The sequence below is a fragment of the Telmatherina bonti genome, assembly GCF_933228915.1.
Source record: "Telmatherina bonti genome assembly, chromosome: 19".
Classification (NCBI taxonomy): Eukaryota; Metazoa; Chordata; class Actinopteri; order Atheriniformes; family Telmatherinidae; genus Telmatherina; species Telmatherina bonti.
Genome location: NC_136617.1, coordinates 32316903 through 32331622, shown reverse-complemented (window position 1 = coordinate 32331622; position 14720 = coordinate 32316903). Strand labels below are relative to the sequence as shown.

Sequence of the window (14720 nt, the reverse complement as noted above, 5' to 3'; positions counted from 1 at the left end):
GGTCTAATCTTTAAAGGCAGCAGCTCCAGTCCTGAGAAAGTCATTTCCAACACGTTTACACGTGAGGCTGTGAAATAATGAATGTGATGGAGTTTGCCAGAGGAGGAATTTTCTGTCGACTGAGGTAGAAAGTTTATTTAACAGAGGAATCTAGTTTCATTCATGCAGCGGTGTGACATAAATAAACTCTCATGGTGTGAGCATCTCCTGCCAGCTGCTGCTGGTTAGTAAAGCAGTTTTAGTTCTGGGAACTCTGTGCAGCAGTACCACTATCTGATTGGGGACTTTTTCACATGGATGCAAAAGAGCAGCTGTTTTACTGGACATGCTAAACTGTGAAAGAGGACAGAGAAGACCTGAAACTGACATCAGCAGCCTCCTCATCCTCTGGCAAAACTGAGAAAGATGGAGGACACTCGAGTGAGAGGTCGCTTGTAGACGCGTTTGCTGCAGGAACGGCTGACGGCAAATAAACAAGATCTGGACGGAGATAACCAACGTCATCACAAAGACCTGATGAGTTCTGAGGAGAAGAATCACAGAAACCAGCACTTCTCAACCTTTTGGCAGTACCACTTGAAAAATATCTTTTCAGCCAAGTACCCCCTAACCACTGCAGTATTGTTCATTAAGTAAAAAAATGTTGTCATTTGTGTTTGGTTAATTAAACTTTAACCGTACAAAACAACGGCAATGGTTTTGCACGCCTCTATTACGCTTCAACCACAATTCAATTGCTTGCGTTGTCAAGGCAACCGTGACTGACAGGCATGATTTGGCCCGAAATGGGTGGGGTTTAATTCACGTCGCAATGGGGATTTTGGGAGGAATAAAATGGCGTAAATCTAAACAAATTCAGTTTCTGAATGTACACTTACATTTATTGAAATATATATGAAATATTTATGTATTATTACATTTATTAATTTATTTAAGGATCTTTTAAAGAAAACATAAAAAGACATTTTCAAAAACTTTCACGTACCCCCTGGAATGCCTTGAAGTACCCCTAGGGGTACACGTCCCCCCATTTGAGAAACAGTGACGTAAACGGTGCATGTTAGCCGTGTTTTAGCTTTTTAACAGATAATAGTCATGATGGATGCAAGCCAGACTCTCTCGCTGTACCAGCGAAGATTCTGGGGACTCGCATCTACGGACATCTAGGATGGGACAAACAAGCCCGGAGTAAACCAATCAGAAAAATGTTGGACGTGACGCCAGTAAAGCGGTAGCCTACGATGTCTGGAAGTGTTCAGTAGAGCAAGCGAAACGGAAGAAATTAAACATGGCGTGCGGTACAGACGACATAACTGACCTGTGTTTATGTTGCTGTAAAAACCTGAGGCTAGATGGCGCTATTGGCAACTCAGTGTTGCTTTTTGAACCTAATCGTAAGTCAGAAACTAATATTTTCCAACGACTTGCAAGAAGAAACAAACTCCCATGATGTCCGTGCAACATCTTGAATGTTTTGAAGAATACGTGGTGACGCAAGGTAAGATTCTCCCCATATAAACCAATCAGAGTGGCCGGTTTGTTGAAGACCGATGCGAATCTTTGTGAATATATAGAGCGCTCCAGTCTGTTCTGCCAGACTAATGATAGAGAAGGCTGCAGTTTTTCCTCCCCTCAGTTAGAGAAAACTGTCAACATTAACAGTCGTTTAATGGGGAAAAAAAAGAAGAAAAAATCTGCCAAAAACTGTTAAAATTTGCACCAAAACAAGCCAACGTGACTGCAGCAACCCAGCTGTTATCAGCTATGGCAGCCTGGCATCTGATCATTGCAGAACTGATTGGTCTTTGAGGTTTCTTGACAACTGACCGAGTAAATATGTCGGAGTCCAGGACTTTGTATGAACAGCTTTGTTGCTCCTGCAACATCTGCTCTTCATCAAACATTCACTTCATCCTGTATCCTAGTGCTCATCAACCGCTCACAGAAAATACGTTTCTGTGATGAAGGGAGAAGAGCTGGCTAGCTCAGGTACATAAAATGTCGCAGTTAGCTTGTCTGAAGCTGCAGCAGGACTGTTTATAATGCTACATTAGTGGGATTTCAGCCCAGTTTCCTTTTGGGAATTTAACTCTGGTCAATGTGACGGAAAGCGAAAAACATCCAGACCAATCTCAACGTATCTTTAAAACTGCTGAAAATCTTTATCCAGACAAATGTCCTACAACACTTTGTTTCAATTAAATGGGCTTTTGCAGAAATATAAACCCATCGAATCATGTTTAAAACTACATTTTTAATGATAAATTTGCTTTTGTAAGCGTAAAGATGTAAAAGCCATCTCAACACCGAATGAACAAAGTTCAGAGCTTTACCAATCTGACGCTGTTAACTGGAGCTCTGACACTTCTTTGTCTCTGGCAAACAGATGACCTCCCTGTCAGAGCAGATAATCTGGTTCTCTAACAAAAACACATGGATAGTAACAGCAGCTCACAAAAGCAGCCTCGCAACACCAGATGTGACACAGCAACACAACAAGACTCCGGCCAGTCAAACGTCTGAAATATCAGGAGTGGCAATATATTTATTTGCAGTGCATTGTTTAGTCTGAACAACAAAACCTTACCTGTACAGTTTTTTTTATTCTATGAGAAGGCCCCGGATATTCAGGTGAGTACAGGTCTGTTAGAAAGAGTGAATTAATCAGCGTCGACTTCCCCAGGCCGGATTCTCCTGAAAAACAAAGAGAGATGGAGTGAACGGCAGGGAGTGGCAGCGAGGAGCTTCTTCTGCTCTTCCAGCTTTTAAGCTTCTTCTTCAGCGAGAAGCAACAATCTCCAGATGTTTATCAGCAGCACTTGTAATTCTCTCGTTTTCAGCTTAACATTCTTCAGATGTTTGAGATTCAAAACTGCCCCCAAACCCCCCGTCAAACAGGAAATGGCTCTTCTTAACCATTTTCTTCTTTTTTAAACAGGCGAATGATAACATTAGACGGAGGGAAGAAGGGCAGGGTGGAAGGTCTGCCCTCCCAAATTCTTTTCCTGTCTTTCAGAAATCTAATCAGAGAATCACGGGAAGGGAGGAGAGGCCACGAAGAATCAGCCAACATTTTTTTTTTACTTCAGCAGAGGAACAAATCAGAAACACCAGGATCTAAATGGCTGAGTCCCCTCCAGAGAAATCAGATCGCTCTGTCATCATCATCATCATCATGAGTCTCTGACTTATTTTTTATACAGAAACAGCTGTATGCATATCAGCTGCATTGTAAAGTCTGCTGGAAAAACTAGTCCAGGCTGTCGAAGAGACCACGCCACAGTCAGGTGGACAGACAAGAAGGCCTGTTCGCCCACATGACAGATTTAAGGTTATCTCCACTCAGACGAGCTCCACCAGCATCCCAATGTGTTCATACCTGCTCCGAACAGTGAAGACGGAGAAGAGGAATAGAGAATCGATCATGAGGCTGCACGGGATTATGTACAAAAACACTGATATGATCACAGAGTGCAGAGGTTCCTGTCCCAGTTAGTTTGCTCAGGAAGTCCAGTTTGGTTGGGGAGGTGTGAACGAACAAACTCTGATCCGCCTGCAACTGAAGGTTCAAGCGAACCATGGAAGTGGACAATAATGCATTGTGGGTAAACAAACCAAAATATCTGTGTGTGTAGAATAAAAGGCGGCTGAAAGAAACGGCTCGAAGTCGGATGTGGAAGAACTTTGTAAAAGTTCTGATGAAAAAATATATGATCAACCCAAGACGGTGAGGATGTAGCTCCAGATTTTAATCTGGTGTGGTGGAACAGAAGTTGTTGAGCATTAACCAATAGATGAACCAGATTGTGATGGAGCTGTGTGGTTCTATCACAGACTGTATGTGAAAAGATTGGCGGAGCCTCCGTGACGTCACCCGTAGGTTTCTGAAGAGCTGAATTGAAGCCCGGTGGGCAGTTCCTACCATCACCATCTTGGCAGGGGCATGTGTGTTGTCTCGCCTTGGGCCCATAAATACAAATATGGGCAAAGAGGGGGGCTGTGAGCGCCATGCTGGATGATTGACATTGAGCGAACTCCCGAGCTAACCTTGAGATAACAGGAGCTAACCATCTTACAGAAGTAAGTGGACTAAAGCTAAGTCATGTTGTTAACCGGCTAAAAACCACGGTTGTTCTTCGTTCTTCCCACTTGAAGCGGGAGATCGGGTACCTGTCAATCAAAAGGACGAGCCCATTAATACGCAGAATTTCTAGATTAAATTACTTTTAAACGGGTGAGCTAGAAAAAAAATTCACTCCCCTCTCCACAGTTGTCATGAAGGTAAACCTGATCTATCTCTCGAAAATGGATTTTAGTACCAGACTGTAAACATGTTTATTTCTGCTGTGAAGTTGGTCTTTTTAACATGGGAGTCTATGGGGATTTGCCCTGTTTTGGAGCCCCTAGTGGATGAAGGGGGAACTACAGTTTTATGCACTTCCGCATTGGATTCACTTTTTACCGCCGCAGGTTGCCACTTGTTCCATCATCAACTATGGCTTCATAGTTCATGTTGAATGATGGCAAGGAGTAAGCACACTGATTGATTGTTTTATTGGAAAATTGTTTTGGCCATCCTTCCTCTGTGAAGACAATTTTAATTAGTATTTATATATTTAAAACATTGTCATACATTTCAACTTTGTGTAAATTTAAATGCTCAGCAGGTAATGGCACTCATTACATCTTGTTTTCTTGGCTGGCCACAGGAGCTAAAGAAGGGACACAGGCCCAATCACCTGCTCAAGAGCTGGTGGTGCAGACCATGTGAACCGGAGGGGGGGAGCAGTAAAGATAAATATGAATGTTTTATGCAAAGTAATGCAAAGATAGCAACTAAATTATGTAGAGACATGCATGGATGTGTATATGTAAGTATTTATGCATTGTTGTGTTTTTGTAGTTATTGATATTGATATAACTGTATTTATAAAGCATTTTAAACATCTACAGGGGAAAACCATGGTGTTGTACAGGATACACAAGAAATAACCCATAATTTAAGTTAAGACATAAAGAAACAGTGAAACAACAATGTGCTGTGTGAAAGGAAAGTCGGACCAGCTGAATGTTGCAACCCCAACAGAACAGAGTCTCGTCAACTGTCAGGTGTGAACACAACTTTAGTGCTTTTAGACAGATGCGGCTCTGGTTCTGGAGTCTCAGAACCATTTTCGGCAAACTACTAATTCACAGCAGTTTAACCAGAGCCAACACCCGTCTAACATCAGTTTCCTTGCTCTTTATAATGTTATCTTATGAAATGTGAAGCTAATAAAGTGGCTGCAAGAGTATTTTTACTTCGGAGGTTTTGTCATCAGCTGCCTTTTTGTTTAGACAACTCACCAAATGTGATATTTTCTGAAATATCTGAAATATTTGGTGGTTTGGACTGTAATTAAAGGTAGTGATGGAGAGCGGACCTGCTATATGGCTATGAAACATGGACGGTGTGACTGTGGTAAACCAAAGCGCTCAGCAGAGAGCTTGTTAAGACTGGGTGGGGAGTGGAAGCCAACAAGGAGCAGTTGAACAGAAGTTCCAGTGTGAGGAAGAGGCAGTCATAAACCAGGCTGGCACTGCAGCTGGAGCTGCTTCTGACCTTTACAAGTGTTCGTGTCCAGCATGGGCCACAGCTGCCAGCAGCTCACCCACTCAACGCGCCATGAAAAGAGAAGATGGCAAAAAGAAGAAAAACATCACACAAAGGGCTCCTTCTCTCTCCACGCTCACAGTCATGAATGTTTTCCTAAGCAGGAAGAGCGACATTTAGTCTGAACTGGAATTATAACCAGTTTGTGATTATACACGCGAGATGACTGTAAACATTTCTGTAAGGCTGAAAGGGAAACGTGGGTGTGTGTGTGTGTGTGTGTGTGTGTGTGTGTGTGTGTGTGTGTGTGTGTGTGTGGAGCGAAATGTGTGCGATAAAAATGTCAGCTTAGTTTTGGGCAGTTCAGAGATGACAAGAACAGCAGGACCGAAGAGGTGGCGAGCTCCGGGTCAAAGTCTCGGCTCAGTGTAAGAAGATAAAAGCCAAGAAGCTCTGGTTCCACAGAAACCAGACTCATCAAGCTTAAATTTACGATGGCGGGTTCAGAGAGGATGCCGATCATTTTTGGCTGAAGTTGTAATTGCCTGTTTGGATGAGGAGGGGGTCATGAATCCCCGAAAGAACCAACAAAAGCTCTGCAAATCTAATCAAACCATAAGTCTGGCGAAGGTCTACTCAGACCATGTCACCATCACAGATCCACTTGGTACAATCACTGTCCAAAAAGTATCCACGAGTTTATGATTATCTGGAATATTTTTCATTTTCAATAACTGTAAATGTGTAAACATCTTTTACACATTTAACTGATGCTGTAAAATGATCAAAGAAATACAAACAGATCAATCAGTGGAATGAACTTTTTTTTAAAACCACAATGCATTAAAGCAAAAGTTGTCTCTCATGCCAGATTAAAAATCTGAAGTTAGCATCGTCTCTGTCCCAGCAGAAAACTGAATCCATGAAAAGTCACTTCATCCTTTTTTACTGATGAAGATTCTGACTGATTTCACAAGATGGATGACCCATTTCATATCAAATGACTTTGTTTCTGTTCCATGTGCAAGCTGTGCTGACCTCCCGTGATGGTTCAGACCGGATCTTTTACATAAAACAATGATATTGAGGAACCTTTATGATTAATTATTTGTTGTTAACACCTTTTGCAGCAGGTAAGGAAGAATTAGCACACATGTAAGGAGTAAACATGAAGGACATGCGCATGACAGATTTAATGCACAACGCAGAATCTAGAACAACCAGACATGCATTAAAACTCAGTAATGCACATACCCAAGTTGTTCTATCCGTTTTTACTGCAGTCTCAAACTGAAGAATTTTATAAAGTAAATGTTTATTGATCGCTGCTGATCAAACTAACCTGATGGATCCATCATTGAGTTTCTGTAAAAGCAGAATGTTTGTTGTTTTCTGCTCTTCAGGTCTGTGTTAACACAAGGTCAAGGAGGAAAGACATCTTCAAAGATCTTGGTGCTACAAACTGGAAAGAGTTATGAGGGTGTTTTCAAACTACGCACATCTAGCACAGCTGACATTTAAGACAGCTGACAATCCTGCCAGGAGTGGACGTCCCACCAAGCCGAGCCCAACTTCAGACCATGCACTGTTCAGGGAAACCAAGAGCTCCATGTCAGACTCTACAGGCTCCGTTAGAATGTAAAAAGTAAAAAATCATCACAGTCCAGTTAGAAACAGATTGTACCAGTATGGCTTGTTTGGAAGGGTCACAGGAAAAAACTCTCCCATATAAGAACTGGACAGCACAGCTCACACTCTTCTCAAGGAGTTTGGGAATTCAACTTCTGGGTGGAGTTTATGGAAAATGTAGAAGGTTGATGCACAAACACTTCATACTAACACCAAACCAACGTATGATGGTGAGCGGGTGGAACATGGAAGGCACGGCTCCAGAAAACCTGGATTTTACACAACAGTATTATTATTTTCCAAATGAATCATCAGTAAAATGAATGAAAAGAGTTTTAAAGCGGCCATTTGCTTTTCTGGCACTTATCATGAAACCAAAACAAATGATGAATATGAGCATAATTTGACTGATTGGGTTTTCTGTTCTGACAGAGAAAACACTTCTCTGTACACAAATTGCTTGGTTTTGTTGCTGCTCTGGACTTGTACTTCTCCAGTCTGCCCATGTTTGAAGGGAAAGCCCCATCCATAAACAGACAAGATGATGGATTTCAGGCGATTATGTTCAGCACTCAGAATTTCCCTTTTCAAAGATCAGCAGGCTACGTTCAGCATCATGTACTGAAACCTGGAAAAGGAGTTAACAGAGAGAGCTCTTTTTCTCTGTAAAGTCAAACTGTTCCTGCTTCCCCTCCACCAGCCTCTTGCATGTAGTGGAAGTGCTTTTGAATAAACCCCCGTGGTTTACACAGCTGCTGGAAATTTCCTTTAAAGGAAGTGAGCTGGCTGCTAAGCGGGCTTGGCTTAGTGTCCCACTCCAAGAAGAAAGTGTTAGAAATCTCCGCAAAGAAGGACGTTTCAGGATACAGAAAGTAGCATGTGTTTAGTATCAAAATTTCAACTAAATTATTAAATGAGAAGCTAACATCCTGACTGATGAGTTGACTGATTTACTTTGAAATAAAAAATACAAGCAAGGAGATGCCTGTTCTGATTCTACGGTCTTACATGTTGAGACATTAAAAGTGGTGTGCTAAATACAACTTCAGATCAAATATTTTCCTCTTAAACACCGAGCCAAATGCAGAAACAGTGTCTGAGAGCTGCATTTGGCTCAGGACTGTGGCTTGCATGAGCTCCTTCAGCAGCAATGAGCTGGAAGTTCTGATTTTCTGGATGACGTTGTCAGTCTCTCTCATGGTTGTGGAGGAAATCATGTCAGTCAATAGGAAAATTTAAACAAATGATAAAAGATGAGATACTTAAAAGTTATGAGGCAAATATGTATTTAAATTAATGTATATTGTATATTGTGATTTATCGTGTGTATTACCATTATTTACTGTTTAAGCTTTATTGTAATGTAATATAATTTCCATTACCTCTCAGAGATCCTGTAAAATGTTAGGGTATTATTTATGAGGGGGTATTGGACTAGATAAGTGTTCAAATTCTTCCTAGACCCTTTTCCAACTAAGAAGCTTGCTTTGTTTGTTGTAATGACTATTTGTTCTGTTTTAAACTTTGTTTTTTTTTTAGTTTGAAATAAATTCTTTAAAAACAAAATTGGCTTCACTCTTCTTCTCGACGTTGCTTCGAATCAGTGAGGTTTGCAGCATGAGTTTCTGCAGCTCTCGGGAGGTCCCAGCAGGCTGAGATCTGCTGCTGTCTTTGGATCCTTGTCCTGTTGCATGAGACAGTTTCAGACCAACTTTAGCTGTTGGACAAATGGACTCAGACCAGACTCTAGAGTACTTCGGTATCCAGAAGTTTATGGTCAGACAATCATCTGTCCACTGCTATGCTGACAGTGGGAAGTGTTATTTATTGTACATTCTGACCAAACATGTCCATTTTTGTCTCGTCTGTCCAAAGAACATTGCTCCAGAGGTCTTATTGTTCCTTTAGACGCAGCTTTGCAAACATGCACTACTCACAAAAAGTTATGGACGTTCAGCTTTTTGCATTTCAGTCATTTTCTTCATAAAATATAACCATTAGATATGAACTTAAATGTACGTCCAATTTACCTTGGATCTGCAGGGACTACCGGAAAACACAGAGTCTCCTCCTCGGACCAATTCTACTTGTTCTTGGAGTCCATTTCTTCGCTGGTATGAGCATGTTGGTCCATGTTTCAACGTTCTTATGTTGGCCAGGTAACCCAGCTGCTGATGCACGTAGAAGGAAGCGGCTCTCACCTCTAGCCCAGCAAAGAATTGGTGCCTGAATTAAACCAGTTTTCAGAGCCAGAAACTGGTGTTTAAGCAGTCGAAAGCCAAAAAAGCGGTGCTTATTCTGGCTCTGACTCCGAACCAGCTCGGGACTATAGAGGAGCTGAGACTGATCAGTTTGTCAGTGCTTTGATTAACAGCACCTGGCTGCTACTGACCCTCTGATAGAACTGGTAATGGTGTACTCTGAGTATTTATACATAAACTACAGGTTTCTACAGGTTGTCTGAGTATCTTTTAAACAAACACGTCACATGCCTCACAATCTAAATCTAAGGTTGCATTTTCTAATTTTCAGATTTTTTGGGGTGTCTGAAAGGTAAACTTTGGACGTGAAATAAGAGGTACCCTCTATTTCACAGAGCTGTATCTTACTAGTGGGATCACCATCAATTACCCTACTGCTTTCTGTCAGATCTCATCCTTCTTCTATCCCTCCTGTTTGTGATGCCTTTCTGTCCAAAAAGAAAACTGCAGAGCTCATTAAACTCTATGTCGATCAGGACCGACACAAAAAGAGCTCTGGCTGCAGTAGCCAACAAGGTCAGATCCTGCCAACATGGAAATCACTGCCAAATATTGACTGACTAACAAATGGCTCTGGCCCACTTTCTTCTGCCTGCTAGCTAAAAGTTAGCCCCACCCCTCTTCACACACGCTTGTGTGTACTTTCCCCAGTATAGACCAACTGGAATGAAAAGTGCACCCTTCAACCTTTAAACACCATTATTACAGAACGCTGACACATCCTGGTGTTAGGACCATTCAATATGATAAAACCCAATTAATCTGCTACTGACACCTGTAAAATGCAGCAATAATGACCCTAACAGAAGTAGAATGAACTCTTTAGGTTTCTGGATTACAAGTTGTTGTTTTTTTTCAAAAGAATATTGATACAGAAACAAGATTTAAAACAACATAAAAAAAAATGGACTGGCAATCCTTGGATTTCTGATTGCTCTGAGTTGAATAACATCAACCTGAGACGTTCAGAGTATTTCAGAATCTACTGAAAAGTCGTTTGTGTGTGATTTTCACACACAAACATCTCCAGTGTTTCCAGAGAAGGTCTGAAGAAGAGAAAACATCCAGCAGCAGCAGTTTGTCTGGACCAGAAGGTCTGGTTAATGTCAGAGGTCAGAGTGGTTGGAGATGATGGAAAGAAAACAGGAAGTCCAGTAAGAACTGGTTCCATCCAGTATCTCCAGAACATCATCTCTGAACCCGTCCAGCCTGGAAGCAGATGGTCTCCAGCAGCAGAAGACCACAGTGGGTTCCCTCCTGTCTGTAAGAACAGGAAACTGAGGCTACAATTCACACAGACTCACCAGAACTGGACAATAGAAGATGGAGAAACGTTGCTGGTCTGATGAGTCTCCAGTTCAGCTCCACATTCACATGGTAGGATCAGAATCTGCTGGAAACATCATGACAACATGGATCCATCCTGCCGTCAGGATCAACGCTTCAGGCTGCTGCTGGTGGAATGGTGGGGGGAGGTTTTCTGGTCCCACTTTGGTCCCCTTAGTACCAACATGACCTGGTTTAACCTCCACAGCCTACCTGAGTCCTGCTGCAGACCATGTCCATCCCTTTCTGAGCACAGTGTAGCATCTTCTGATGGAAACTTCCAGCAGGATGATGCACCATGTCACAAAGCTCACATCATCTCCACCATGACGATGAGTTCACTGTCCTCCAACGGCTCCACAGTCACCAGACCTACATCCAGCAGAGCAACTTTGGGATGTGGTGGAATAAGAGGTTCTCATGGTGATGAGGTGGAACACGAGATTCTCATCATGATGAGGTGGAACGGGAGATTCTCATCATGATGAGGTGGAACGGGAGATTCTCATCATGATGTGGTGGAACGGGAGATTCTCATCATGATGAGGTGGAACGGGAGATTCTCATGGTGATGAGGTGGAACGGGAGATTCTCATGGTGATGAGGTGGAACGGGAGATTCTCATGGTGATGAGGTGGAACGGGAGATTCTCATGGTGATGAGGTGGAACGGGAGATTCTCATCATGATGAGGTGGAACGGGAGATTCTCATGGTGATGAGGTGGAACGGGAGATTCTCATGGTGATGAGGTGGAACGGGAGATTCTCATCATGATGAGGTGGAACGGGAGATTCTCATCATGATGAGGTGGAACGGGAGGTTCTCATCATGATGAGGTGGAACGGGAGATTCTCATCGTGATGAGGTAGAACGGGAGATTCTCATGGTGATGAGGTGGAACGGGAGATTCTCATCATGATGAGGTGGAACGGGAGATTCTCATCATGATGAGGTGGAACGGGAGATTCTCATCATGAGGTGGAACGGGAGATTCTCATGGTAATGAGGTGGAACGGGAGATTCTCATCATGATGAGGTGGAACGGGAGATTCTCATGGTGATGAGGTGGAACGGGAGATTCTCATGGTGATGAGGTGGAACGGGAGATTCTCATGGTGATGAGGTGGAATGGGAGATTCTCATGGTGATGAGGTGGAACGGGAGATTCTCATGGTGATGAGGTGGAATGGGAGATTCTCATGGTGATGAGGTGGAACGGGAGATTCTCATGGTGATGAGGTGGAACGGGAGATTCTCATGGTGATGAGGTGGAACGGGAGATTCTCATCATGATGAGGTGGAACGGGAGATTCTCATGGTGATGAGGTGGAATGGGAGATTCTCATGGTGATGAGGTGGAACGGGAGATTCTCATGGTGATGAGGTGGAACGGGAGATTCTCATGGTGATGAGGTGGAACGGGAGATTCTCATCATGATGAGGTGGAACGGGAGATTCTCATCATGATGAGGTGGAACGGGAGATTCTCATGGTGATGAGGTGGAACGGGAGATTCTCATGGTGATGAGGTGGAACGGGAGATTCTCATGGTGATGAGGTGGAACGGGAGATTCTCATGGTGATGAGGTGGAATGGGAGATTCTCATGGTGATGAGGTGGAACGGGAGATTCTCATCATCCATGTTCAGCAACTGCGATAATTCATGTCAAATGGAGCAAAATCTCTGAGGAATGTTTCCAACACTTTGTTAAAGATGTTCTGGAGGGAAAATGAGGTCCAGCCCAATATTAGAAAGGTGGAAAAATGCGATCATGAAAGGAATCCTTTGTTTTTCTTTTCAGGATGTGATAAGTTGTGGTTGGGCACCAAAAGAAAAAAAAAAAAAAAAAAAAGCTCTCAGTTTAATACCTAATGTTTTATATATTTTCCTGCTTCTTTTTGCAACCTCCACCCCGTCCACTGCCATTTACAGAAAACTGGAAACCTGTGTACTCCATACTTCATAGTGTCTGGAATATTTCTCTATAAATTCCAAGGCGCCTCATAAATTCTTCTTGGTGTCCTGAGCGAGTAGCTGCATTTTAAAATTCTTCCGTAAAGGATAGACTATCTGATGCTTCATCTATTGTCGTGAAACAAGTATGCCACTTTGCCAACAACCCTGCTGTTCTAATTACACACTGCACACAAAATAACCACCTCTTTTGAGCGTGCACAGCGGGGGAAACTCCACAAACTGCACAAACAAAACTTTCCTTGGAGATTGTCTCCTTGAAACTGGAGGACCGGAAGCGACATTTCAAGCAGCTTCCTGTTCAGGTAAGGTTCCTCCACTTAAACCAGCTGCCATGGCTTCGACATGACCGGAAATGTCCTTTTCAAAAAGAACACTCAAGTGGAAAAATCAGGGTTGAATTTTACTCCTACTTGTAAATACAGAAACACTAATCCTTCCATTATCGTACCACTGTATAAAGAAGGAAAAAAAATGTAACCTAAGTGGAAGATGACAAATAAATATGTATTTAATCAGTCTACCTTCCAAGTACCTACGTTACACACCATAGGAAAGCTAAATGTCTGAGCTGTGGATGGTTTATACCATTCCAGGCAACAATCATAACTATAGAATAAGTAAACACTTATTTCTGACCAGTCACTAATGTAACTTATCTTAGAAGCCATACCGTTCTCTAGTAGCAGATTATACCAGTGATTTTGACTTTGGCATGCGTGATATACAAAGGAGGATAAAATTATCTTGACCTTCTTGGTTTTCATGACCTCTTATGTAATGGCAGGGGAAACACTTGATACTCAAACAATAACGCTCCAGTTACATCAGTGAGGGTTCAGTAAAGGCAATCTGGTCCAACATTCTGTCTAAAACACATCTTTTATCCATAATATCCATTTTATACCAAAATAAAATTGCTGGATTTTAACGGTTAAAGTCCTGTATGAAGAGGAATTACTTACCCACGACCATAAGTGTGAACTCAAAACCCCTCTTCACTGATTTTCTGTAAACTTGGTTGGGAAGATTTGCGAATCCCACGTAACCCTCCAGGTTCTTCTGTTGCTGTTGATTAAAAACACGGGAAAATGAGTATAAGCCGAAGGGATTACTACATTTACGCATTCAGCTTTCTGACAACAGACACCTCATTCATGTATATGCCATTACTACATATGTTGAAAAAAAAACTAAGCATCTATGTTGTCAGAGTCCTGCTAAACCACATCACAGGACTGATGAAGACAGAAATATCTCAGTATTTTTACATTATTTAATTCTTTACCGGCAGTTTGGTTGGTTTTACACAGACAACCAATATTTGTTACTGTTGGTAAGAAAAAAGTACTCATTCTCCTGTAATTCTAATTATTCCAGCAGGAATGACTTCGTCCATTTCCACAAGAAGCAGAAAAGGATAATGGCTTTTCCAACCAGACAGAAATACGTTAACATCAACATATTTGCTTATGTAAGAATCAATGCAAAGATGGAAAGAACATGTGCAGTTACAGCCTAAAAATGAGCCTCTCTTTGAGAAGCATGTGGCAAATTATTACTGAAAGAGTTAGCATTAAAACGTAATTATCAAACAAAAATCTTTAATTTGATTCCTGCTTTAATTTCTTTTCTCTTTTAATCCGTCCGTCCAGAAGACTTCAGTCAGACCACATCGTTTAGCTGGGTGGAAACCTGCCAACAATGATTTAATAAAGTACAAAAGGCCACAAAGAAAATGTTGTCCTTTGACGAAACAACCCCGACAACACGGGGCTTCTACCCCGTGTTGACTGGTCCGACAGACAGACTGAACTTTCCTACATATCAGGATCAACTGAGCTTGAAGTCATTTTTAATCTTCAGGTCACATCTGCCACATTTACACGAGTTTTAATTCTGAATAAAATTTAAATCCACTTTAAAGAGAAAAA

At 42.0% G+C, this 14720-nt stretch overlaps 1 protein-coding gene across 1 annotated transcript in view; it reads right to left on the bottom strand.

Annotated features, from left to right (window-relative positions):
- LOC306770217 (septin-7-like) overlaps positions 1–13848 on the bottom strand; it is a 34826-nt gene extending 20978 nt beyond the window's left edge. The window contains exons 1-2 of the mRNA XM_079259054.1: positions 13752–13848; positions 2588–2694 (exon numbers count right to left, since the gene is read on the bottom strand). Coding sequence (XP_079115180.1) covers positions 2588–2694; positions 13752–13761 — 117 coding nt within the window. The 5' untranslated portion in view covers positions 13762–13848. The remainder of the gene's footprint in view (positions 1–2587; positions 2695–13751) is intronic.
- Between the last annotated feature and the right edge of the window lie 872 nt (positions 13849–14720).